Source organism: Mus caroli, unplaced genomic scaffold (assembly GCF_978045245.1).
Source record: "Mus caroli unplaced genomic scaffold, Mus_caroli_1 scaffold_15, whole genome shotgun sequence".
In the NCBI taxonomy this organism is placed as follows: Eukaryota; Metazoa; Chordata; class Mammalia; order Rodentia; family Muridae; genus Mus; species Mus caroli.
In genome coordinates, this window is record NW_028227270.1 from 75,703,965 (window position 1) to 75,730,030 (window position 26,066).

General features: G+C 46.5%; 1 protein-coding gene across 1 annotated transcript; it reads right to left on the reverse strand.

Annotated features, from left to right (window-relative positions):
* Window positions 1-612: 612 nt before the first annotated feature.
* Window positions 613-22,349, reverse strand: Mylip (myosin regulatory light chain interacting protein). The gene is made up of 7 exons (XM_021180281.2): window positions 22,054-22,349; window positions 20,749-20,939; window positions 7,962-8,147; window positions 6,430-6,627; window positions 5,795-5,959; window positions 3,701-4,121; window positions 613-2,002 (listed from the first exon to the last, which is right to left on the reverse strand). Exons 1-7 carry the CDS (start codon window positions 22,138-22,140, stop codon window positions 1,913-1,915), a joined length of 1,338 nt encoding a protein of 445 aa, XP_021035940.1. The 5' UTR covers window positions 22,141-22,349; the 3' UTR covers window positions 613-1,912.
* Window positions 22,350-26,066: the final 3,717 nt, after the last annotated feature.

A 26,066-nucleotide genomic window follows, 5' to 3' on the forward strand; every position in this document is an offset into this window, starting at 1 on the left:
GGAAGGCAGTCCCGGACACCACAGTATGTTTCTGCTATGACTGAGCCCTGTGAGCCCCATGTGTGACCGGCATAAGCCAACTTTGCTAAGTTGGATGTTTCCTCTCCTCTTCATGTAGGTTCCGTGATGACTCAGGCCATCATACTTATATAGCAAAAACTTTTACTGGGTAAGCCACCTTGCTTCCCTCCTCCCCAAGCTATCCTTTGCATACACCATGTGTGTCACAGAATCTTGTTCACCTACCTTCAAACCTTCAATCTTGTATGTCTAAAAACAGATGATAGAAGACCTGGGCAGATCCTCTCAGTGAAGCCACCTTAACACCTTAAATGTCCCAACCTTGAGGTGAAGTGCTCACTCAATGGCAAAATAGCCTACGTGAAAATAACCATAAGATCACAAAGGCCCAGTTGGCTTTAAAGTCTTTATTATCCTGAATAAAAGACAGAAGTCCTCTAGGATATAACAGAGTTGTTTTTTTTTTTTTTAATGTGGAAACATTATTTTTTTTTTACAAGTGAAAAAATAAATACCTCTTGGAATAAAGGCTTATATGCTAATATGTGCCATAAAAAAGTAGAGTTTTAATATCTGACAAAATGTCTGTGCAAAGAAACAAATGCATAAACACATTACTGCTACATTAAGGCAATATGAAACGTAGACTCAGAAATCTCAGTAAAGTGACAGTGTAGGCTTCTAGCTTGAACTTAGCTAGTATTGCACCCGATGAGGTCAGCTAGGTTTCCCGACACCCTAGAAACCCCCTAGCTCACTAGCTTCCAAAATGCCCAAGTGGGGGTGAGAATTTAGAATATGGAAACATAAAGCAGTAGCTCTGGAAGACACCGAGGGGCAGGACAATGAGTACGGAAGCACTGACATAGGGAAACTCGAACAACGAGAAACAAGACATACACAAAAAGGAGACACTATCTAGAAACCTATAAGGCTGTAGAAAGTTTGATCTTCAAGCAAGGCGACACCAATGGGTGCAGCTGGAGTGAGTGCTTGGGAACGTGAAGAACCACTCGGGCATACTGAGTGGCTCTCTGGCTCGTGCCTCTCTCTCTCTCTCTCTCTCTCTCTCTCTCTCTCTCTCTCTCTCACCTTTTTCCTTCAAGGAAGCTACTCTCGCTTTCCAATCTCCAAAGCCCAGGGAGTGCTTGACTCTACCATGTATGTCTCTTAACCAAACTGGTAGCATTTTTATCAGTGAAAGGCATGGGGTGCGGAGTGAGGGGAAACGGAAGGGCTAGGAAGGAAGTCACCCACAGTGAGCTACCTGTTGGCTCTCAGCCAGACTGCTTCCAATCTGACAACATTGCTGTCAACCCTTGGGAAGTCACAGGATTGCTTTTTTTTTTCAATCTGCCAGCTTTTCCAGTTGTTCTTGAATTATAATTTATAATTATAAAGACAGAAATGACTTTTATAATGAGGACTATTTCTTTAAGAAAAAAAAAATCCCTATTAAAAATGTTCAGCGCTCCATGACCATACAAAAAGAACCAAGGAAATCCTTAAAACACTTACAAAATCTTCTGCCCGGGGAAAAATGAAGGAGGCATCATTTCCTAAAAGGTGCCCACAGTTGGGCCATGTTGCCACTTGACTGACGAAGACGATTTTATCTACTCCTTTACTTGATCATTAAAAAAAAAACAACCCTAAAGTTCAAGGAATGTGTCCGTGTCCCAGCGTTCTTCCTGGTGGCCACGGGGCCTGTTGCTTCTCCTCACGGAAGAGGTGTGGTCACATTCTTGTTTTCTTTTCCTCCTTGTTTCTGAAAATGTCTCATGGCAGATGGGTGTTGAGAGTGAAATAGCTCTTCACAAAGTTATTATTCTTATAGTTTACAATACTGCAGCTTGTGGGGACATGGCTTGTCCAGCGAGTGCAGGACGCATCAGATGACAGTCAGATTGAGGAGACTGGTGTGGGTGGGCAGGTAGACGTGCTGGACATGCTCCACACGGGATCTACAGACCGGACAGGACTGCAAAAGAAGCCACCACTGGTTAGGATATTTGTGGGACCTGGGAATTCAGCTTTCGTGCCCCAACAGTCAGTTTTCTAGATACGATGCCGCTGTGATCCAGTTCTAAGCTTTCAAGTGCTCTGGAACAGGCTTGAATATTTATACTTTATACAGATTAACAATGAGTGTTAGGAAAAGACATCCACTGAAGAAAACTATTTTCTGTCAAACTGTGCATGCATGTGTGTGTGTGTGTGTGTGTGTGTGTGTGTGTGTGTATGCATGCGTGCATGTGTGTATGTGTGACCAATGGTCATCCTCATGTGTCAGTTCTCAAAGACTTCAACCTGTTTCTGGAGACAGGGTCTCTTACATGGAGAATACTGGTTAAGCTAGTCTGGCTGGAGAATACTGGTTAAGCTAGTCTGGCTGGTATGCGAGCCCTGCTGTTCCTGTCTCTACCTCCTTTACTAACAACACCAGGATTAAGAATCCCTGCATCTGTTCCAACCCCTGACCCCTTCCCACACTGCTTTTTAACTAGGAGGGTTCTAGGGACTGAACTCAGGTCCCTGTGCCCTGTGACCAGAGAGTTTATTGGTCCAGCCACCTCCTTAATCCTTCTGTTAGCATCAGCCTTCCTTCTGTCTAGGCTGGAGCCAGGCATACAGGAAGAGGTCCCTGCACCTCTGGCCACCATGTTGGAGGTATGTCTGTAGAGAGACCTTGGTTCAACTGCCTTGGGGTCATTATCAGTGGGCAGATACCCTTGTGGCCAGGGGCAACAAGCTTCTAGTGGCTTTTTGGCACACACCCTTCATTGGCTACTAAGGAAAGAGGCAGCAGGGTCAGAATCCATGCACAGGAAAAGTTAAGCCCAGGAATCTGGAGGGGACCCCTCATGGCGGCAGCACAGGCTATATTCCGAGAAGGCACAGGTGTCTTGAGCTCACTGCTCAATCCCAATGCTAGCTCTGTCACTGTAGCTTGTGAGGCCTAGGTGATGTGCAAGCCTGGCTTTACATACATCCACCATGACATTTAGCAGAAACATTTGAGAGGTGAAACCAAGAGAACATTTTACTGCACGAGGAAACGTAAGGTGCAAGAAGGAGAAATGCTATATGTGAGTTGCTTCTATTTTTTGTATGAAAAGTAGCTTGACTTGCTAGCAAGTAACAGCCAATAGAAGAGACCTCTGAAAGTACCAACAGTAATGAAAGGAAATTAAGGGGCTGGTAGCTGGTGAGATTGCCCAATGGGTAAGGATGCTTGCCATCAAGCCTGACAAACCAAGTTTGATTCCCAGCACCACATGGTGGAAGGAAAGAATTGACTCCTACAGATTGTTCTCTGACCTCCACGTGCACACACACACACACACACACACAATACACACACACACACGTGCGCGCACAAGCATAAATGCAAATGTAGACAAAAATGATAAATTAATCATAAACACGGTAAATAAGTCCCCAATAACAATAATCCAAAAATTAATGCATGAATTCATTGGTCATCCAAAAATTAATGCATGAATTCATTGGTCTGGACCTCATATCCAAAACCAAATGGTGGCGCGAGTGTGCTGGTTCACTTGTTTCTAAAGGGCGCAGTGGTGTAAGCCACTGACCGCAGGGCCCTCTCCAAATGGAGATGGGTGCTTTCCACCTATTAGAGCCTGAACGGACAGGAGGGTGAGTGTCGCCTTACCTGCAGCTGGGCTGCACAGCTCTCGCAGCACACAGTGTGGCCGCAGGGGCAGAAGGTGGAGTTGATCTCTTCCTCGCAGCACGCCATACACAGCATGGCTTCCTTCAGCTTGCGCAGCTTCTCCTGCAGCACCCGGGTCTGCTGGCAGCTGAGGCCCTCACAGCTGCTGCAGCTCATGCTGCTGTCTGAGGACTTCAGGGGCGAGCTGGGAGGGCTCTGGTCACTTCGAGAGACAAGGTCCACAACGCCGGCGTTGTACAGAGCCCTCCTGGCGTGGTCATAGACCTCTTTGGATGTTCTCTTGATGTCGAAGACGTATTTCTTACCAAGGTTAATGTTTTCGTTCAGAAACAGAGACGCCAAGTGGCCCTTCAGGTCGCGACTGTACTGCATCATGACGGCGCTGGTGACTGTGTCACACCTGAACGGAAGCCAAGTGTGAACACCAGACTTAGTATTGAAAAGCCTAGGGAGCTTCATAATTCAGACTATCAATAAGATAGTCTTCATAATGCTGCTATCAATAAGAACAGCATATCCACAGACATTAAGTATTCTATCTCATCTCCCTCTTGATTATCTACATCATCCATCTGTCAATCTGTCTTCTATTATATACTATCATTCATCTATTTATCATCTCTTTGTCTCTGTAACATCCATCTATCTCCACACTTATTTGCTTTTGAGATAATGTACCCTAGGCTGGCCTGAAACTTATGGTCCTTCTGCTTGTCGGGATTACAGTTGTATACCACCATGCCTGGCTTAAAAGGCATTCACTAATATTGTTGCTGTTTTGTTGAGACAAGATCTCACTATGCAGGCCCTGAAACTCACCACATAGAACAGGATGGCTTTTAACCCATAGAGGTCCACCTGCCTCTGTCCCTTGCGTGCTGTGATCAAAGACATATGCCACCATACCCAGCTTTTTTTTTCCCCAACCTTGAGATAAGGTCGCATGTGACACAGGCTGGTCTTGAACTCTGCTGCCAAGGATACCTTGGAGCTTCATGGTCCTCCTGCTTCTACCGCCTGGGTGCTGCTGGGACTACAGACATGTGCAGGATGCTCGCTTCATGTGGAGCTAATGCATGCTAGGCAAGCACTCCATGGACAGAGCTGCATCCTTCCCTGAGACAGTTAATACTCTTTTGTGCATGTCTGAGAGTAACTTTCCATTGTATATGCTCAGTAGCTTGGGGACTTTACCCCTGTGCTTCTCAGGGGGTCTCCAAATACTTTCAAGGAAGCAGCTGTAAATATGGAGATGAGACATCCCAGTCCCCCTGGGGCTGTGAGCTGCCACCCAGCAGCTTGTGGAAGCAAAGGGACTTTTGTTCTTTGAAGTCGCAGCTTTTATGTTAAGCATGTCTACACATTTTCTGTTCTGCTCTGTAGTCTGTTTTAACACGAAACATTTGTAAGGCTTCCTACTAACTACATTTTTGGCTTTAATTTTTCTCGAAGTATGAGCCTAATCCTAACTCAGCTTGAAAAAGTACTCTCTAGATTCTACAGTGTTATTTAAAACTCTCCACCGTGGCCAGCTGCAGTGTGCTCCATGCAGGCAATCCCAGCAGCCGGGAAGCCAAGACTAGAGGATTGCAGTTGAGCTTGAAGCCAGCCTGGGGTGTATAGTGAATTCCAGGTGAGCTTTGGACACACAGTGAGATTTGGTCTCGCAAAACACCAAGTAAAATTAAATTCAATTTAAAAAGTATCTGGAGTGTGTAAGGCGTAAGAGCTCAGAACAGAGTCTTTCTCAGCAGGGAGAGATGTGTGCCACTGCTCCAGGAAAGGATGCAGCGTTGGCAGAACAGGTCTGACCCTTGGGGTCGTGCAGGGAGGTGGCTTGGACGGAAATACCATGAGAGATAAGCAGGAGGCTCTAAGGGAAGTGAGGCACGTGCAATCCTGTGCTGATAAGGGCTCCACTAGCTCTGCAAATGGAAGTATTCAGGGTAGCCATTCTCTCCTCTTCTGTACAAGACTTGTGGACTCAAGGCTAGGGGAAGTCACAGAAACCTGCCAGCCCCCCAAGGATTCTATGCTCTGGCCTAAGCTTAGGAGACACATGGTGGTACGCGCCTGTAGAATGCATGTGTTTCGGTGATGGCTCGGTAGAGGCCGCTGGCTGCTCTGGTGCTGATCATCTTAAACAGGAGCACGATGCTGTTGCCGGACTCCTTGGTGACGGTCAAGTAGACATTCTTTCCTGACTGGGTGGCCATCTGCACCACAGGATAAGCTATCCTGAAAGGCAAGAGGAGAAAAGTGATCAGGTTCAGGAGGGAGAGCTCAGCATGGTGTTGCTACGCCTTAGCAGGCAGCCCGTGACCCGCCAGGGAACCAGACACTCAGCCTGGGGACTTCTGTGATGGTGCTAACTACTGATACTGAGCAGGAAGAGCAGTTGTGGTGTGGGGACAAGAGCTGGAGTAACCTCATGTGTGCATGTGTGTATGTGTGTGTGTGTGCATGTAGGCAGAAGCCGACACAGGTATTTATGGCTTGAGTACCTTATGAAAAACAATAATTCTGAATGCAATTGATGAATAAACTAAAAAATGAATCACTTTATTCATAGAGGTTGTCTGTCATGAATTTCTGTCCATTTTCTACTTCCAGAAAAAGCAACAGGTGGATATACATGCCTAGGCTTGTATGAATGTACATATGCACGTATGCATGCATGTACGAATGTGATTGAAGACTCAGGTTACCTGTTAATAGGGCTAAAGTCCTCTTTACAGATCGAGATGCCTTCAGGTCCAACCCCAATGAGGAGTTTCTGTCCTTCGCTGTCCCTCACGGCATGCCACTCTATGCCGTAGTTCTCCATTGCTGACACAATCTGCAGAACCTGGTACTCGGCAGAGGCCTGGCTGATGCCCTCCAGCTCCTTATGCTTCGCAATGATGCTGTGGGGCACCCAACGGCACTCGATCAGACAGATCAATGTATGCATTTCTTAAAGCCTTGGATATGGTCATTGAGAGACCACAACAGCACCAAATGACATTTTCCTGTTTCATTTACTAATCATATTTACTGTAAAATACTTCTGAGATATGGCTCGGGATCTCAACTCTGGGGCCAGTGAGATTGTTCAATGGGTAAGGGTCCTGGCTCCAAGCTTGAGTTTGATCTCTGGGACACATGAGGTAGAAGGAAAGAGCTTACTCACACCAGCTAGCTATCTTACACACACACACACACACACACACACACACACACACACACACACACTTTTAAAAAGATCTCAACACATATCGAGAACCCATCATTTAGGAACACTGAAAGAATTATGGAAAATCTCTAAACATACACGTAAGACAACCATGTAGGCTAGATCCCCTTATGTTTATCTCCATGAACTTCTCAAGCTTCCTGGTAGGCAAGCACCACAGGGGGCTGATTAGATTATCTGCAACTGAAGAAGACACAGCTCTACACTCTCTGTTGTGGCAAGGTTGTCTCTCCTGTGGTCTTTGGTGATCTGGCCTCCCAGTGCAGCCTTCCCTTGAGTATGGTCTGGATTAATGGACTGGCTTCTAAGGAACAGAAAATGGTGGGAGACCTGGCATGAAAGCCACCTCTGAGATTGAGTCTGATTTCTTTCCTAGCTCTTCTCTCTTGCTCTTGGATCGCTTCTGCTGGGTGAACCAGCTACCACACCATGAAAGAGCACCATGAAAGGTCAGGTGGTATAAGAAGGAGGCTGGCCAAGAAGCTACAAGAGTCATTTGGGCCTGGAAGCCTCCCTTAGTTGGGCTTTTAGGTGAGACTGCTCTCTGGGGCTTGGTCTGCCCCCAAGCCACAGCCGTGTCCTTGTCTAGGCATCATTGGATAATGTCTATTGTCTGGGGTTAGTTTGTGACACAGGGATAGGTAACTCAGGCAGTCATCTACGTTAGGCCGCTTGCTGTAAGTCTTGCCTGGATGAAGCAAACACTAATAAACATGCTAGACTTTTATTGGAGGAGATTTGCATATTTAAAAGGTCAGGCACTTTTTGAGATCCTTGTTATTTATGGCATTTCATATAAGGGCATTTATCTGTGTGGGCAGTTTTGCGTTGCTAAGGTTCTCCTCAAGTAAAAGGCACATGAATCCTTTAAAAATGACTGGATAAACCTGGCAATGGCAGGGCTTTGCCTTCCAAACTCCATCAGGACACCACAGGGCCAGTTTCCTGTTTCTTATCAAGTCTGAGGCGGGTGTGAACAAACATGCTAGCCTCCGGCGGCCTCACCTGTTCAAAGTGGAGCTGGAGAGCTCTTTCTCACACAGGTCCTCATAGCTGTATTGGGCGGTGTTCTGGTTGTAGTCTCCAAATTTGGTCTGGGCCAGGAGGGCACTGAGTTCCACGGCCTGCTCTGGGGAACACTGGAGGTGGCCTGCCAAGAGGGACTCTTTAATGTGCAAGAAAAAGATATGCCTGCAAGAGAAGGAGAGAAAGACTGAGACTTGGGATAACAGTATCTGAGGTGGCCTGCTGGACTAGGGTGTGTAGCTCAAGGATAGAGCAATCGCACAGCGTGTGTAAGGCCCCGGGTTTTATCCCCAGTGCTGCAGAAAACAACCAAAGGAGCTCAACCAGCTTTGCATTTCACAACCGAGTACTTTCTATTTTTAAGCAATGAGAGCAGGTATAGAGAGGGATGGCTCAGTGGATGAGGGACCTTGCAGCCAGGGCTGAAGACCTTGGTTGCTTCTACTCTCTGGGCCCTCACAGTGATCGCAAGGGGACTCCCCACAGGTTGTCTTCTGACTTCTAAGTGTGTAGCATGGCATGCCCCCTCTTCAAATCAGTAAATAAAATATCATAAAAATTTTAGTAGAAACAGAGCAGGTTAGCATTATAATGTTTTCAAAGAAATTTAAAAATCAAATTTTTGTTTGCTTGGGTTTTTTGTTGTTGTTATTGTTGTTTTCAATTTTTTATTAGGCATTTACTTCATTTACATTTCAAATGCTATCCCGAAAGTCCCCTATACCTCCCTGCCCCCTGCTCCCCTACCCACCCACTCCCACTTCTTGGCTCTGGTGTTCCCCTGTACTGGGGCATATAAAGTTTGCAAGACCAAGGGGCCTCTCTTCCCAATGATGGCCAACTAGGCCATCTTCTGCTACATATGCAGCTAGAGACACAATCTCTGGGGGTACTGGTTGGTTCATAATGTTGTTCCAGCTATAGGGTTGTTGTTTTTTGAGACAGGCTGGCCTCGAACTTGCAGTGCAGCTGAGGCTGGTATTCAACTCCAGGTCCTCTCGCCTCTGCAGATTACACGCATACATATCTACTATTCTCAGCTGGAAAACCTGTCGTAGTGGATTCTGATCTTCAGGGACAGTAAAAAATAATAATAATAATAATAATATCTCCTGAATTCTCAGAATCCTCCTCCAATGTCCACCCACAGCATGTTGAAGAGTATGACAGAGATGTTCTTAGGTGTCATCCTCAGAAATACCACCCACCTGCTGTGACAGAGTATCTCATGGCCTAGATATAATCTGTTAGGCTAGCCTGGTTGGCAAGTGTATGCTTTGCATGTTTTTGACTGGGTGGTAGGGATTGAACTCAGGTCCTTCTCGCTGAACCTTCTCTCCGGCTCACTTCTCAGGGCTCTCCCGACCCAGTCTATTCTTGCCATCCTGACCTTCTCAGTCCTACTCAAAACTTAGAAGTGGCAAGAGCTTTTGTGACCCCAGGGGCCCTCTCCCCTCCAGAGTCTGCCAGCCCACCTTCCGAGCCAATTGCTGTGAAAATGCTCCATCTTTCTGCTCAAAGTCCTTCACTGGATGCCTGATGGTGGGTGAAAGCCAGGCTTCCCCAGCGGCTGACTCCGGCCACACCTCCTGTGGCTATGCTCTGGATAGGAACCATCCCTCTTGTGGGAAGATCCAGCCTTGCAGCAACCTGCCCTGAAGGCCTCCTCTCCTGTCCTTCCACTTAGTCACCTTTTGATCTGCCTTGCACACAGCCCATCTATTTCCTAGTTACTTTATGTAACAAGTTACAACATCTAGTTTCTTTCCCTAGCTGCACCTGGGCTGGCTTAATTGCCTCTAACAACAGAGAACTCCATAAAGCCAAGTAAAGCGCCGTGCATCTGTGTTTATTTTATAGTCCATCCCCAGGTTGGCTCTGTTTGAGCCTACCCTTGGTACACTGGACGTTCCATTCTATATTCACTACAAGGTATGTGTGCCACAGAAATTCCTGGGAAAACTCAGATATTGTTTTTATTGTCTGAAATCCTGAAGAGGTTCTGAGTCACCACAGAGGCTAGACGACAAACTTTGTCTCTTTGATGACTCGTGGTAGCCTCTCCCATGTGCTTAAAGGCCCAATAATGAGTTCCAGTCATTGGTGAGGCTCTGAACCCTGCGTCAGCTCGGCTCCTCACTGTCTCTGCTTTTGCTTTTGCTGCCCGCCTGAGTTTGTCCCACGAGGGGCTAGCATGAGAAAGGTAAGGAGAGAGAGGACTTAAGACAAGAGAGGTGACAAACACAAAGGTCTGTGTTGAGAGTCTCAAACTGCCAGTCTGACAAGAGCCATTTGTCTTTCTAAGCTAAGAAAGAGTCAGCTCAATCTTTTTGGATCTTCAGTAATGATAAAGGTTCCAAACAATGAAACACTCTGAAAGGTTTCAAGTCTTTCCGTACTCCAAGCCCCCAAGAAGAAACCACTGTAAGATGCACCGTAGCATTCAAAGAGAACAGACACAGTTTTTTATTAACGCAGACATCTGGTAGTCTTTAGAATACTTCTTCCATACTGCAACACTGAGAAAGGGGCCCTGCTGGGGCAAAGGAATTGCCACGGGATGGGGGGGGGGGGGCTGCTTTTAAAATAGCTATACAGATAGTCCGAATGGTAGTCCACACCCTTAACTCTGAAAGAAGCAGGTAGAATTCTCTGAGTTCCAGGCTAGCCTGGCCTATATAGTGAGACTCTGTCTTAAAAGGGGGGAAGAAGAAGAGGAAGAAAAAGGAGGAGAAGGAAGAGGAAGAAGAGGAGGTGGAGCAGGAGGAGGAGCAGTAGCAGGAGTAGGGGCAGGAGCAGGAGGGGCAGAGGCAGGGACAGAGGCAGGGGCAGGGACAGAGGCAGGGGCAGGGGCAGGGGCAGGGGCAGGGGCAGGGGCAGGAGCAGGAGTAGGGGCAGGAGGGGCAGAGGCAGGGGCAGAGGCAGGGGCAGGAGCAGGAGGGGCAGGGGCAGGAGCAGGAGCGGGAGCAGGAGGGGCAGAGGCTGGGGCAGGGGCAGGAGAAGGAGCAGGAGGAAGATGCAGGTCTAAAATTCTCAAACATGCCGGTGCTGATCACGGGAAAATGGAATCTTAACAGACATCTGCCTATTCAACCAGGGATGTGTTTTCTGGGTTCTAAAGCCAGAATCTATGCTTATATTCAAGGAGAAACCTTGTGCCAAAAGATTTTAAGATTAGCACCACAAACTGAGCCTTCTCGATTTAATGACTGTGAAACGTAAAGGTCTCTCTCGACTTATTTTCCTAGCATAAAGTTTGAAACTGCTTCCTGCTTTATTAAACAGTCAGAGAGCTGCCAAGGACGACTTTTCAAATTTATTCAATTTCTTTTTCCAAATTCTCTACGCCTACTTCTGGAGGGACAGCTGCCAAAAGCAAAGCAAAGAAATGGTAACCCAACGTAGTAAATAGGTGGCTAAGAGCCTAGAGCAATGCCCACCCATCCCAGGATTGGCTGAGAACTGGAACAAAGTGGGTGGGGCACACTGGTGGTCTCCAGCAAGTTGAGGCTGAACTGTACTCAGCATCATCCAGCAGACACAGGCACTTCCCCCTTCCTCCTTACCCCCCCTCCTCCTCACTGCAGGCCTCTTTCTGCATGATGTAGTTTTCATGGCTTTATGGCCACCTTGCAAGAGAATCGAGTGGTCTGTGCCCCGCCCCACACTGGGGCTATGGGATGGACATGTCTGATAAGTTGTTGGGTTTTGTTGTTGTTTTGGTGGAACAGCGTCTTTGGAGAAAAGGAACATATCTTATCAAAGGCTCCAGCCACAGGTGGGTTTCTGGGTGACAAGGGTCCAGGCACCAGTGTAATGGAGCAGGGGTAGCCAACATCACCAGCTCTGAGGAGCGATCAAGAAGAGCTATCAGTGTGTTCTTTCCAAGAGGAAGGATGGCAGTGCTCCAAGAAATGTTTCCAACAGGGAATTCAGGGAGGGTGCAGGATTTGTGAGTGGCTTTGAGTTCATTCTTATTAGCTTCCTACCTTAACTATCTGGCTTATAACTATCTTCCCTCCTGATTTCAGCCCCTTACTCTTTCTTTTCTTCTTGTCTTTTCTTTTCTTAATGTAAGTGACCAAAGGTTACTAATAATATCAAAACAAGCAGATGTAGTCAAAGAAGTCAGGCCTGGAGAGAATATATTTTTTTAAAAAGCACATCTCACAAGTGGATAACCTGTCTAGTTCCATATCATTTACAACATGGAACCACACACAAAGGAAAGGCTTTGAAAAGTACCTACTTTGTCTTAAGCAAATGTTTATGAACAGAAGCCAATACTACATATGCTATGCATTCCTACGGTTACACTTAGAAATTAGTTTTTAAAGTTTTACCCAGTTTCTAAGAAAATGGGTCGCTTTCTAGTATATGGACCACACTGTGGGGCCCAGGGTGCATCATTCTAGCTAAGTCAAGTGTTGGCCTCATAGGCTCAAATGAATTCACACATGCTATCAAAGGATGAGGGGCTGGAGACACGCCTCAGTGCTTAAGAGCACTGGCAGCTCTTTCAGAGAGCCAGGTTCAACTCCCAGCACCCACCTGGTGCCTAATCACCACCTATAGCAGATCTAGGGGATCTGCTACCATCTTATAGCATCCATGGGCAATGGCACTCTTGTGGGGTCCAGATATATACATGTAGGCAAAGCACTCACAAACAATTTGAAATTTGAAAAGCAAAGTCTTTTAAAATTACGAATACTTCTTCACTTATGTATATCTGTGGGTAAGTGCCACAGTGCATTTTTTGGAGGTCAAAGGGCAACCTCTGGAAGGCAGTTTTCTCCTTCTACCATGCTGGCCTCAGAGACTGAGCTCAGGCTAGGTTGGTAACAAGCACCTTTACCTACTAAGCCCTCTTGAATGGCCACAGACCACATACTCTTAATATGGTTTTGCTTCAAAATTCTCCATCAATTTCTCTTTCAAAAACCCATGTCTTTACAGGGGATAGAGAGATGGCTCAGCAGTTAAGAGCTCTTGTTGTTCTTGCAGAGGAATGGGGATTAGATCTGTGGGCACTAAGCATGTGTGTGGTTGCACATACATACATATATACATACATGCAGGCAAACAATCATACACATAAGGTTAAAAAACTATATATATATATATATATATATATATATATGTGTGTGTGTGTGTGTAAAGGCCACGCCTTCTCATGGTGTTAAGGGATATCAAGAACCATTTGTCTGGAAGGTCTGTGATCGGAAGACTCTCGTCTGAAGACTAGCAATCTCACAGAAAAATCCTCTAGTATTCACAACAGAGCTTTCCAGAAGCCAAGTGGAAGCCCCTGTATAGCTCACTGGGATGCTTTAAATGAGAATGGCTTCCACAGGCTCCTGTGTTTGAACACTTGGTCCTCATCTGGAGGAACTGTTTGGAAAGGATTAGGAGGAGATACCTCACTGAGAATAGGCTTTGAGGTTTCAAAAGCCTATGCCATCCCCAGTTAGCGCATCCCCCCCACCTCTCTCTTGCCTCTCCCACCCCCCCCCCCCGCCCCTGCCTCTTTCTCTGTCTCTCTCTTTCTTGCTCTCGCTCCCTCCTCTTTCCTCTCTCTCACTCTCTCCTCTCTCTCTGCCTCCTGCACCAGCACGTTAAGTTATTAGCTCCAGCTCCCGTGCCATGTCTGTCTGCCTACTGCCATGCTCCCTGCTGTGAAGGTCATGGAATGTGGCATTGTGAGCCCCCAAACTAAACATTTCCTTTACTAAGTCGCCTTGCTCATGGCAACAGAGAGGTAAGGAAAAAGGCCACTGTTGGCCTCAGCCTCCCAGTCATCTTGTCTGTTACGCCATCTTGGAGAGCTTTTGAGAACAAATGTAAAATAACTAGACTGAGCCTCATGTTCAAAATGTAAGCAGTAAATCTAGCATGACTTTAGAATGGCTAAGTAGCTATTTTCAAAACCATGGTTGCCAATAACTGGACCCTAATCCCCCCTGAAGCACATGGCCAGGAAATAGTGTCTGGGCGGCCACTCACCCCAGGCAGACCCCCTTACAATCAAACATCCCATCTCTGTCCAATGAGTCACTTCACCGCATCGGTTTATTTTAAACCAAACTCTGCCTGCCAAGTTATATTTAAAAACGACCAAATGGAAACAGGAATTGCGACGAGAGGTTTTTTTGTCTTAAATCTCGTAACGTTCTCGTAAAACAAAATTAGTTCAGAATAGAGCACAGTCCTGCACATAAATGTTAAAACCATACTGGCTTGAGAATTAAACCTTAGAGTACCTTTATGGCTAGGGGTGGACAAGGCTTTTCAGAACATACTGAATAAACTTCAGACAGGGTGTGTGTGTATGTGTGTGTGTATGTGTATGTGTGTGTGTGTGTGTGTGTAGGTAGAATAAACTAGATCTCACCAAAATGAAAAACTCCTACTCACTGAAAGGCATGAGCCTAGCAGGCAGGGCACAGGGGAAACATATATTTATAAAACTTGGATTTTACAATGAACTGTATCTAGGCTACATAAGGAATGTGGGCAGCTCAAGAGCAAAGGCAAATGATCAAAATGGGGGACTCGGACATTTCACCAAAGGAGATGCAGGAGAGGCCAGGAAGCCCACGAAAATCTGACAGACATCATTAATCATCAGAGAGATGCAAATTAAAGCCACAACACTCTACCACCATGTATCCAGCAGAAGGCTGGCAGGGCTGTGAGACGCCCCACTTCCTTACATTCTTTGTGGGAGTGGGAGAAGGGAACAGTACAGATGCTGTGGGGGAAAGGCCTGGCAGGAACTTATACAGCTAAACAATCATGGGACCCAGTCATTGTATCCTTGGGTATTTTGCTCAAGGAAAATGGAAACACATGTGTCTATGAGAAGAAAAAACAAAAGCTTGTATTAGAGTGTCCATAGCAGCTTTATTCATGGACAACAGGCGCTCACCAGCAGGACTGTGGCTCAACCAACAGTGCAGACTACTACCCAGTCGTGGAGAGAAACAAAGCAGGCTGTATTTAGCTCAGAGTACTCACCTAGACCGGTCAAGGCCACACTCAGTCCCCAGCACATACCAAAGCAACATGAACGGAGAGCAGATGAAGTAACAACTAAGGAACACCCCAACACATACATACAAGAGCATGGGATCTGTGATGGGTAAAAGAAGGCAGACATGAAGCAGAACTTACTGGAAGACTCCCTGTGCATCAAGCTAAACAGACACAGCAGAGCTAGAGTGGAAACCCCTAATGCTGACAGCAGTCAGTGGTTAGAGTGGGCAGTGGGTATGGGCAGGCCGCAGAAAGATGAGGGACTTCCTAAGACGGTGGGCGCTGCCGGCTGTCCTCAGTCGCAGCTGAGGTGTTGTTTAAGCATGCACCCATCGAATCTCATTAAGAGATGTAATTAGGGTTTATATGTTTTACCCCATGTAAACTTTAACTCAGAAGGAAAAGGAAGCATATGCAAGCAGTTTCTACTTAACGATAACACGCCGAAGTGTTTAGGAGGAAGGGTGCCTATAGGTGACTTGTTTAAAAATGAATCAAAAAAGTTGATGGATGGTTGGAATGACCGATAAATGATTAACTATATAACACAGTAGGCATATTAAACTTAACAGTAGGTGCAGGGGCTCTATGGGAGTCCATGATAAAACCTCTCAACTTTCCTCGAAGTTTGAAATGTCTCACGAGGCTGAGAAAATAACCCCAGGACTCAGGTTTGGAATGCCCATGGAGAAAGACCACCAGGCCTACTTCATGGAGGGCTTACAACTGAAAAACCTGTCAGAGGCAGATGACTATCTGAGAGTTACTAAATTAGGTCTCTACCTGGGCTTACGGGGATCCTCTTTAAGCCCTGAATGGAACCACTCTTAAAGATGTTCCTCCTTGGGCCCTCCAGCAATTATGATATGAGGCTCACCACAGGGAGGCTTCCAGCCCCAAGAGAGATGGCAGCCTGTGCCAGGAGAATACTGTAACTTGAAGGCACAGAAGGCTGTGCCCCTAAAGAATGCCCTTACCCGTGGCAAGAGGCGTCTGCGTGAGCAAGCTGTCAATCTCCGGCCTCTGCGTGCACGTGCATGGACATGTGCATCTGCAGGCTCACACGCATACACACATCACATGCTTCTAACATACTCGCACACACAAAATGAGTATGTGAAGTAGCATTTTTAAAGAGATGCTCTTTGTCTGGGCCGAAAGAGCTCAGAATCTCAAAATAAACACCACACAGCAATGCGAACACTTAGATGTGGCCAAGAGAACAACTTTAAGTAAGATGCAGAAACCCAATTTATAAGTTCTTTGGGAATAGTATATATGTATGCTTTTACTTTCTTGGTTTGTTTTACTTTCCTGGGTCCTATTTTATATTTTGGCAAATGAAACCGGAGTGGAGGGAAGCGAGAAGGAGACAGGGGGAGAGTGGCGATGGGAGAGGGAGGCTGATTCTGCTATACTCCACATACAGTGTAGAGAACAGAAATGGATCTCTGTAATAGCAACATGAGCCTCTGTAACAGACGCACACCGTCTGCAATGCAATTGCATGCAGACTGCACTCATCCTTAATCACGCTGAGGTAGATTACATAAGCCACCTTCACCCAAACTGATGGTAAGCGAGACTTTGAGCATGACTTCTAGACCCTGTCTAGGACCAGTCTGACTGGTCCAGGGTTGGTTTGAAATGGCCAAATCCCATTTGCCTTGAGTTTGTCTGTGACTTTGGCTTCGTGAGCTTTCTTTAGTTTTGTTTTGAGATTTTATTTATTTATTTTTATTTAGTTTATGTGCATGCCTGGTGCCCTCAGAGGCAGAAAAGGGAGTTGGATCCCTGGAAATGGAGCTATAGGTGGTTGTGAGTCACCACCTGGTTGCTGGGCATCAAATCTGGGTCCTCTGCAAAAGCAATGGTGTTCCAAACCATTGACCCATCTCTAGCTCCAGACTTGTAAATTCTTAATTTATTGATTAACAAGGTATTTACACAGCACACGATTTTGCTAGATTCTGAGGATATGGTGCTGATCAAATTGGTTGGAATTTACATTATTGGAGTGACTGGCAATGAACCTAAGTAGTTATAATGTTAGAAGCACATTCATGCTCTAAAAGACAGGTAATGTCTTAGAAGAATGTAGCCTCCCAGGCAGTGAGGGCTAGAGAAGGCATTCCAAAGAGAAAGTGCTGAGCTGGAGTTAAGAATTGGGGAGGTTAGAGCCTTGCTGCCCCAACACATAGAAATCTTAAGGAGATGCTATGTCCCAGATAATGCCATTTCTCTGAACGTTCAGTTCAATACTCATGGAGTTTCATGTACTGGGGCTGCTTTCTGGGGGGTGGGGGGAAATCCAGATGTTGATTAACTTTAAGTAAACTGAACTGTCCCTAACAGAGACCACGGAGCTCTGAAAATGTGGCCACACCAGGACAAACACAAAGCCCCTGCCAGCAGGGGATGGTATAGTCTCCACTATGGGGATAAAATGCACACTTCTCTAATCTCTGGTTTTGAAAACGTCAGCATAATTCATCGTGAAGAACCAGAGAGCCCCTGAAAGACACGAGAGTCTCCACGAAGATGATTTATTATTTCAGATTTACTTCCAGAACGCATTCATTTGTTTCGCTTTCCATTTCAATCCTCAGCATGGCAAACATCTGCTGAAAATACCTGCTGTCTCCATCTCTAATCTATGCCAGCTGGCTGAACAAGACTCTCTTATCTGGGCCCTCCATTCAAGAGCAAATGGAATATCCAGGTAGGGGCTCCAAGTGGGAAATTAAGCCCAAGACCATATTAGCCTGATCTACCCATCTATGATAACATTTGATCCAAGCCAGTGCAACTCTTCAGAAAGATGGCATCTTTCTGGATCCCATCTTTCTGGATCCTAGCACTGCCCACCCCCCCCACCCCCCCACACACACACCCATGGTACCCAGGCCTTCTTGCCTGCACTCCTCTTAGCAGCCTGCCTGGACTCATACTAACGAGTATATTAACCACCCCTGCACATTAAGCCTGCTTTGCTCTGAGCTTACTGCTTAGTGGTCTGCAGAGGGCAACTGTGCCCAGCTATCTCCTTTTAATGAAATGCCTAGATACCCTCAGTCCACTAACTGCACCCTCGTGGCTTGCCTCAATCAAGCCACCTCTTAAAACTGAATTGTCCAAGCTGTGTTAACTCACTACACAAACAGACGGAGTGTGGAACCACAGGATTTAACATAAATATTTTATTGCAAACAATGGAACTTGAAAAAGTTTGTCAACAGGCTTGGTTGTGTGTGTGTGTTTCTTTTTTTTTTTTTTTTTGTCTTTTTTTCTAATATAGCATTAAAGGAAAATAGTTTTGTTCTTTAGTACCATGCAGGCAAAACACCCACACTCTTAAAATAAATAATTTAAAAAATATGAAATTGGACCTAGCACAACTTTTTGATGTCCAATTAAAGGGTAACAAACACAAAGTAGATATTACTTTATGACGATGATATTGAAGCAGAATGACTGGTCATCAACCTTAGGCATTTTCTTAAAAGTTTTATATTTTGGATAACTCCACAAAACTGCAAGATTTACCAACATAATAAATGTAACTCGAAATCTCCTGTCCTCCCCCCCCCCCCCAATCTCCCTTGCTTCTTTATTCAGAAGAGGAGCTCTGGGCAAGGCACACAAGCATCACTGTGCTCTCAACTCTCAGATTATGTTTTATTTTGACCCAGAATTTCACTAAGTTCTTAGACTAGACTTGGACCCACACTATAACCCAAGGCCTCAGAGTCTCTGTTCCTCTCCCTCCCAAGCCGCTGGGGTTACAAACCTCCTGCATGGCTCAGCTTTACACTAACCATCCTATGGGACCTCTGAAAACGAAGGAAAATCAACTGAAATGACCGAGTTGAGCCAGGAAGGCACATACTTTGAATGCCATTAGATATAACTCCCAGGAGTCAAAGGCAACCAAGTAACAGAAAACCCAGAGTAGGAAATCTGATTCTAGTACTCACTCACAAACGCCACTTTCTTACAGGAATAAAGTAGAGCTGATCACAGGTATTGACCTAATTACAGGAGGGCACGTCGCAGTAGAAACCGCCTCACAGTCAGTCATAAAGCATGAACGCATTCCCGATACAATTTATTTGCTATTATCCTTCCACTACTTAAATGAAATCATTTGCTTCCTCACCTTTTGGCTGATTTCAAAAATAAATTTATGTCACTAGAATTGGGTTGCACCTGGAAGCCCTGAAATCACTGTAGCATCACAATGTGACTGCTACACACACACACATGCTGTCATGTATTTTTCTCATTGACTGAACTGAGGAAGCTTTCACAAACTAGTTTGGTCGGTCTGTCCATCTGTCTATCTGTCTATGGGCCAGTGAGATGGCTCAGATGTTTGCGGCTGAGCCTGACAACCAGAGTTCAGACTTCAGGTCCAACCCAGTAGAAGGAGAGAACAGGCTGCTGAAAGCTGTCCTCTTACCTCCACACATACACAAGCACACAGAGACACCACAGAGTAAATGTTTAAAAAAAGGACACAGCCTCTTGTGGTTAATATAGACAGCTCAGCATCTGTAAGTATGCCATTACATGAATATTTGTAAGGTATTTTCAGAAACAGTAAAAATTTCTTATGCCTGTTTGCTTCATAAAAAAAAAATCTCTCTCAACCTTTAAAAGGCCACAGCAAGGCAAAGTGGACATTCCAAATCCAAATGGATGGTAGTTTTTAATGTTTCCATTGCCTGTTTAGTAAATAAACAAAAAGTGGTATGTTAAACCCTCTCAGAAGAGCCTGTTCCCCATTAGGAGTTGAAATCTGCAGGATCACGTTTTTCACATGCGTGGCCCATTGCCAAGCCACAGGAGTATGGAAAACATCAGTGCTGGGATCCAAAGTTTGCTGCGGCTTTCAAAGCAATCATTTTCCTTTTTTCCAAACGCCACTGTAGTCTCTTGCATTTTGGTAATAAATATTAAACATCACCTTCCTATTTTGGTTCATCTTTGAGGAAAGTATTATATAGTCAGCTCAGAGGGAAACGTACCGGGGTGTGTGTGTGTGTGTGTGTGTGTGTTTGTATTTTGGTCGTTTGAAAAGGAGACCACACCCACAGGCTTCGGTTGTCTACCATGGCTGGTGGCCCTTAGTTTAACAAGGAAAAAAAACAACACCACATGTCCAACAATCGTTTTTAATAAATCTGTAGGCTGAAATTTACTTTACAGTGGCCCCTCAAAGAGTTCTTTTATTAAGATTTTGTGAAACTTAGAAAAGTTTTAAAATCTGTAGGAGGCCAGACAGAGCGCTCCTGCTACAACACTGTAATCTGACACTTAGGCTGAAGACTGACCAAGTTTAAGTAACCCAAGAGGAACTGTTTCCTGCTTTCTGTTAGAACAGTCTACAGTGACCTGTAGTAACACTGCCGAGGCGGGGTTACTAGCGGGCATTAGATGAAGCTGTCAGGAAGTTGGTTTCCTTTTTGTTTGTAAGAAGTCAACCCTGCTCTCCCACTAATATTATACAGAACAGGAAAAAACAAAAACAAAACAAAACAAAACAAAAAAACAAGTGTTGAAAAATCCACCCAGGCCAACTGTGCTTTGGAAAACTTGAGTTTTTCCTGAACTTCCTTTGCATCAAGTCAAATTTGCCAGGGAACATCTCCGGGAGGGCACGACAGCTACCTCTAAATGGAATCAGAGGTGTACTTGACATTGGTTTGTATCGGCCTCGCTTTACCTTGTCTGCTCCTGTAAGATGAGATGAGGCTCCACAAAGAACTTGACCCTCAGTTTAAGCCGGTAAGGTGCCAGCCCATCCATCTGCTGCGAGATCCGGTTTCTCAGATTCAGCCATAAGCTCTCACCTTTGCTCCCCGTGAACTGCAGCCCAAAATAATCAACCTCGATGATCCCTAGACGCCTGCACACCTAAAAACAAAACCAAAGGTATGGTGTGTGAGCAGTGCAAACCTAAGGGCTCCATCCGAGGAGAGGACTGGCCCCTGCTTTCCCAAAGTTCTACCTTCTTGCAATGCCAGTTGGTAGACCGGAAAAACAAGGTTTTAAGGAAACAGTGAAGCCAAAACGCAGCCCTCCAGTGGAGGCTTGGCCTTGCTTGACTATTTCTAGGGTCTGACCAATGGCACAGGGAAAGGGGTCCCCCCAAAACAGACTTCCCAAAAGGCTGAGGTAGAACACACAGGGTGTTTTATTTCTTATTCCAATCGCTGGAATCCCCCCGCCCCCCGCCCCGCAGCACCATCTGCACAGCTGATTTGGCAGCGTATTATCTGGACAGTTTTAACCATCTGGATTCCAAAAACACAAACGCGTTGAGGAAGCATGCCACAAGTGTCAGCTAAGCTTTACAAGCGCCTTTCCAAACAGCTCAGGTCCACAGGTCTCATAGGCACAGTATTTCAAGGGGTCAAACGGGCCTGCCAATATCCATTAGGCACACCCCGTTAGGAGCCTTAGTCACCCTTAAGAAAACACACGTGTAAAGACCCCCAAGAAGGAGGCTGCCTGCAGAACCGTCCCCCGCAAATTACTCAATATACTCTGGATCCCTAGCAAGCCTAGAGTGTCAGGTGAACAGTCCTTCTGAGAAGCGGCTTGAGATTCGGGCCCACCTGATCAGCTAGGGAGCCCCGGGGCCAGCGACCGCTTGCAGCCACCTCATCCCGGGACGCGGGTGGCGCTGCCGGGCTTTACAAGGACTCCACGGGAGGCATCATACACACACACACCTGCGGCAGGTGTGCCGGGCCACCTTCTTTAGAGAAAAGTGCCAGGCTAACGGACAGGGTGGAGGTTCCTGGCAGTGTCCTGGTCTCCGGGCCCCGGATCCCCCACCAATAGCGTCCTCTATGCTCCCCCCCGCACTCTCCGCTCGCGGGGAGGAGGAGGAGGCTGGAGCCTGGCGTCCCGGGAGCGCTCCACGGGCCGCTGCTGCAACATCGCCCGGCTCCCGGGGAGCATCCCCGAGCCCCGAGGCTTCCCGGGGACAAGCAGGGATCCCCTTTCCGATCTCCGCCCTCACCTGGTTGAGACAGTCCTCGCCGTTGGCTTTTGCCTCCACCTCCACCTCCATCAGCACCGCGTCCGGCCTCGTCACATAGCACAGCATGGCTGGGGCCGCCGCCACCGCCGCCACCGCCGCTTCTTCTCCGGTGTGCGCCGGGGCTGTCGCCTCACCGCAATTGCTCCAAGTCGACTCCGGGCTCCGTGAGGAAGGTGCAGCCGTGCGGCCACCCGCCCTGCACCCCACGCAGCCGCCACTCGCGTCCCCGCCACCCCCACGACAGCCAGTTCCCGGGAGCTACACGGCCGCGCCGCTCCGACAGCCCCACTGCCTGCGCCGCTACAGGCACGCGTCTTTTATAGAGGCCCCGCCCCTCCGGCGCCGGACTCCGCCAATCACGGAGAGCTTGCCCCTCCTCCCCAGCTCCGGCAGCCAATACTCAGTCTCGGTAGGCTGAAGCCCCGCCTCCCGGCACCGCCTGTGGAGCTGCGGGAGGTGGGAGCCCATCCTCTCCCCAATCCCCCGTACCGTCGCGGCCTCTGCCACTGGGCGACGCTCCTCCCAGCCCGCTGTCGCCCGCAGCTCCAGGGGACGCCTTTCTGTCCGGGTTTGAGAGAACTGTGATCAAACGCTCCTGTGATGCTACGATGCTACGGTTTTCAGGACTCCTGCGTGGGGTTACTCTAATAACCAGGTGGTTTGTGAAAGCCAAGAGAGAAGCAAGCAAGCCACAGAGCCTAAAGTTAAGGCTTTTCCGCTGGCATTTGCCACCCTGGGTTGTCAAAAGAACAATCTAAGTAGAAAAGTTTTTGCAGCTGACCCAATATAAGCCGGTAATTTGATCCAAGCACCATTCTTACATTAACTCGTGCCAAGGGTTTCTATGCGTGGGTTCTGCTACATTGAAACACCTTACCAAGTTATGTCACCCAGCCTATCTCTCATCCAATTCGTTCACTATACACCTGGTACACTCTCTGCTCTTCCTTTCAGACACCCAGATGTTACCCCATCTTAAAGGTAACAGGCTCATCTCAGGACCTAGCAGAATGGGAATCTCAATACAAGAGATTAGTAGTTAAAGGTGTACAACCTTCATATTTTTACTACTTGTTTCTCTTGGCCTCTACTGTCTTTTTTGGTTTCTAAGATAAGCCGGGAGATGTGGGTTTCAGCCTTGGATCTTTGGAAAACTCCATCTCTCTGAAGCTCAGTGTCCTCGCAGTAGAATGGAGGAGACTAGCTATTTTTTGGACACTCCCTCCTCCATTTCCCTCCCCGCGCGCACGTGTGCGCCAGCATTGCTGTGAAGCAATCTAGCCATCCCTGCCTGCCAATGACCCTATCTCTGTGCCGTTTGTTTGCTGTGCGTTTAAGACGAAGTCTTGCTGCATAGCTCAACCTGGTGGTGCACCTCGTATTTGGGCTCAGTGATATTTATTTCTGATGATGGGGAAAACATCGGAGAAGGACTGGGATCTTAGCAGAGCCCTCGCGGAGAACTGTGCACTCTTATGGCTTTGTGTTTCAGGAACACATGGCATAGTTCCCGCACTGCTCCAAGTCCAGTGTAAGCTTGCATTCATCCGCAGGTCTACTGCTCAACCCTTTCCTTCCCGGAAGCAGGTCTGGCACATGTATCTGGGAGATAACATTTAGATTACCTAATCTGTGGCCCATCGCTGGAAATTTCAGCATAAGGAGAGGAGGCAACATGGAAATTGGTTGTATTGCTTAATATTTTTGAAAGGCCAAAACTTAACCAGCTTAAACAAGGGGGAACTTAGGGGACAGATTGGGGAAATTCCTAGAAACTGGGAATAGAAAGGAGCTGAAGAAGAACAAAAATAAACAAACAGAATAAACAAAGACAAGAAACGAAAACAGAAACATTTCTATTTAACTATCTTTAAAACTATCTTACTTTGGAGTTTGGCAGGGATTTTTTTTAAATGGCTTTTTTTCATAGAAATGATTCTATATTTATATTTTTAATATGAGCAGCTAAATAATTTGTAGAAGCAAAGGAAATGTCAGGTTTAAAATTTTTAATTAAGAAAAATTTAACAACCTTAAGTTACTTACAAACCAGTTGCATGGCTGAGATTGACATAGGCATTTCTTTAACCCACATCCATTGAATTCCTTCTGTGAGATCCTCAATAAAGAACTAATCATTTTAAAACCAAGTATCTCCAGATAAGAGCCAGTGAAGGGGCTCTGTGGATAAAGGCACCTGTCACCAAGCCTGATGACCTGAATTTGACCCCATGACCCATGAAGCAACAACCACAGGTTGTCCTCTGACCGCTACGTGTTACATACATGAAAACTAAAGTATAAAAATTAAACTAAGGCATCGACAGTTACTACTGAAGAAAAGAAGTGGTTTTAACAAAAGAGATCAAGGGCTGGGATTAAAACTCAGTTGATAAAGTGGTTGCCTAGTAAGAACTTAACCCCAAGTACCACCAACTGGCCCTGGTGGCACAGTGTGCCACCACTGTGTGTAATGGCAGCAGTGTGCCACCACTGTGTGTAATGGCAGCAGTGTGCCACCAGACCAGCAATCCCAGCAGCACTTGCAGGGTAGAGTTGTAGAAGCATCAGAAACTTGAGGTCATTGTAGGTTAAGTAGGGAGTTTGAGGATGTCTTTAGCTAAAGACTAGACCTCAAATTAATTAAATAAAAAATTAAATAAATAAAAATTAATTAGTGAATGAACTGAGTGATTGGAACTCTTAGCCGAGTGTTGTGGCACACGTGCCTGGAATCCCAGCACTTGGGAGGCCTCTGAGGTAAGTGGATAATGAGTTTGAGGCCAGCCTGGGCTACACAGTGGGACTCTTTCTAGAAGTGGATAAAGAGCTTGCTGTGGAAGCTTGAGGACCCTAGCACCCACATAAAAAGGTGGTGTGTGCTCTTAATCCCTGGGTCGGGAGGAGAAGGAAGGAGGAACCCAGGGGCTCATTGGCCAGATAGTCTAGCCAATCTAGTAAAAGACTCTGCTTTTCAAAAAATAAAATTGGAAAACTTTACAAAGCAGAAGCGTGTTATTGGTGTCTAATGTGAACCCCTGGTCTCCACGGGGCATGTGAAAAAACAGACATAAAACACACAGGCATAAACAAGCAAACAAAACCCTCCAAAAAAGTTAAAAACAGAAGGCCAGGGAAAGGGAAAGAACTGATGTCTGAGGAGAAAAGGATCAATCCAGGTTTCTCCTGGTGCACACGGAGGAGGAGGCTGTGAGTGGAAGAGGAGGCTGTGCGGCCTGTCTCTTCCCTCCTGTCATTTCTTCCCCGAGATAAGACAGAGACTGGTTAAGAGATGAGAAGGCTGCATGAGAAAGCACGGTATGTTTAAAACACTCTGTTAGGGAATAGAAAACCCACTGCAGAATTGCTTCTTAGAAGACGCCACCATCTGCTAAAGCTACAGAGTGTCTGGAGCCAGTTTCAAGCCCCAGCTGAGTCTAGCTCCAAAATAAGAGACTCAGAATATCCAGGTCCGGAGGTTGAGAAGTGAGACGGATTGCGTCGTGTTTGAAGCCAGGGAAGACACTCTTGCTGTCTGCTTTCCATTGCTCTCAAGCAGGGCATGATGTTCCTGCCTGAAAATTCCTAGCACCCAGGAGTCTGAGGCAGGGAGGCGGTCATAAATTTGAGGCCAATCTGGACTACAATTGAGTTCTGTCCAGCATGGGGTAGAGAGTGAGACCCTGTCCTCCTCTCCCCCCACCCCTGAACCAAAAGAATAAAGCTTTACTCAGCTAGTACAGTAAAAATATGGCCTGCACGAATGTAGATTATTAAAAGTAAAAACAAAACAAAAGCAAAAAACTGTATCAACGTGGTAGAATTGATGAACGCAGTACATGTCTTAGTTAGGGTTTTACTGCTGTGAACAGACACCATGACCAAAGCAACTCTCATACAGACAACATTAATTTGTGGCTGGCTTACATGTTCAGAGGTTCAGTCTATTATCCTCAAGGCAGAAACATGGCAGCATCCAGGCAGGCATGGTG

Excerpts from the sequence above, each read along its gene's own strand:
- Mylip (XM_021180281.2), bottom strand. The coding sequence starts at position 22,140 with ATGCTGTGCTATGTGACGAGGCCGGACGCGGTGCTGATGGAGGTGGAG. Across the intron at positions 20,940-22,053 it reads GCGAGGACTGTCTCAACCAG|GTGTGCAGGCGTCTAGGGAT; the intron begins GTGAGGGCGGAG and ends TTTTGTTTTTAG. Across the intron at positions 2,003-3,700 it reads GCTGTGCAGCCCAGCTGCAG|TCCTGTCCGGTCTGTAGATC; the intron begins GTAAGGCGACAC and ends CTTCTTTTGCAG.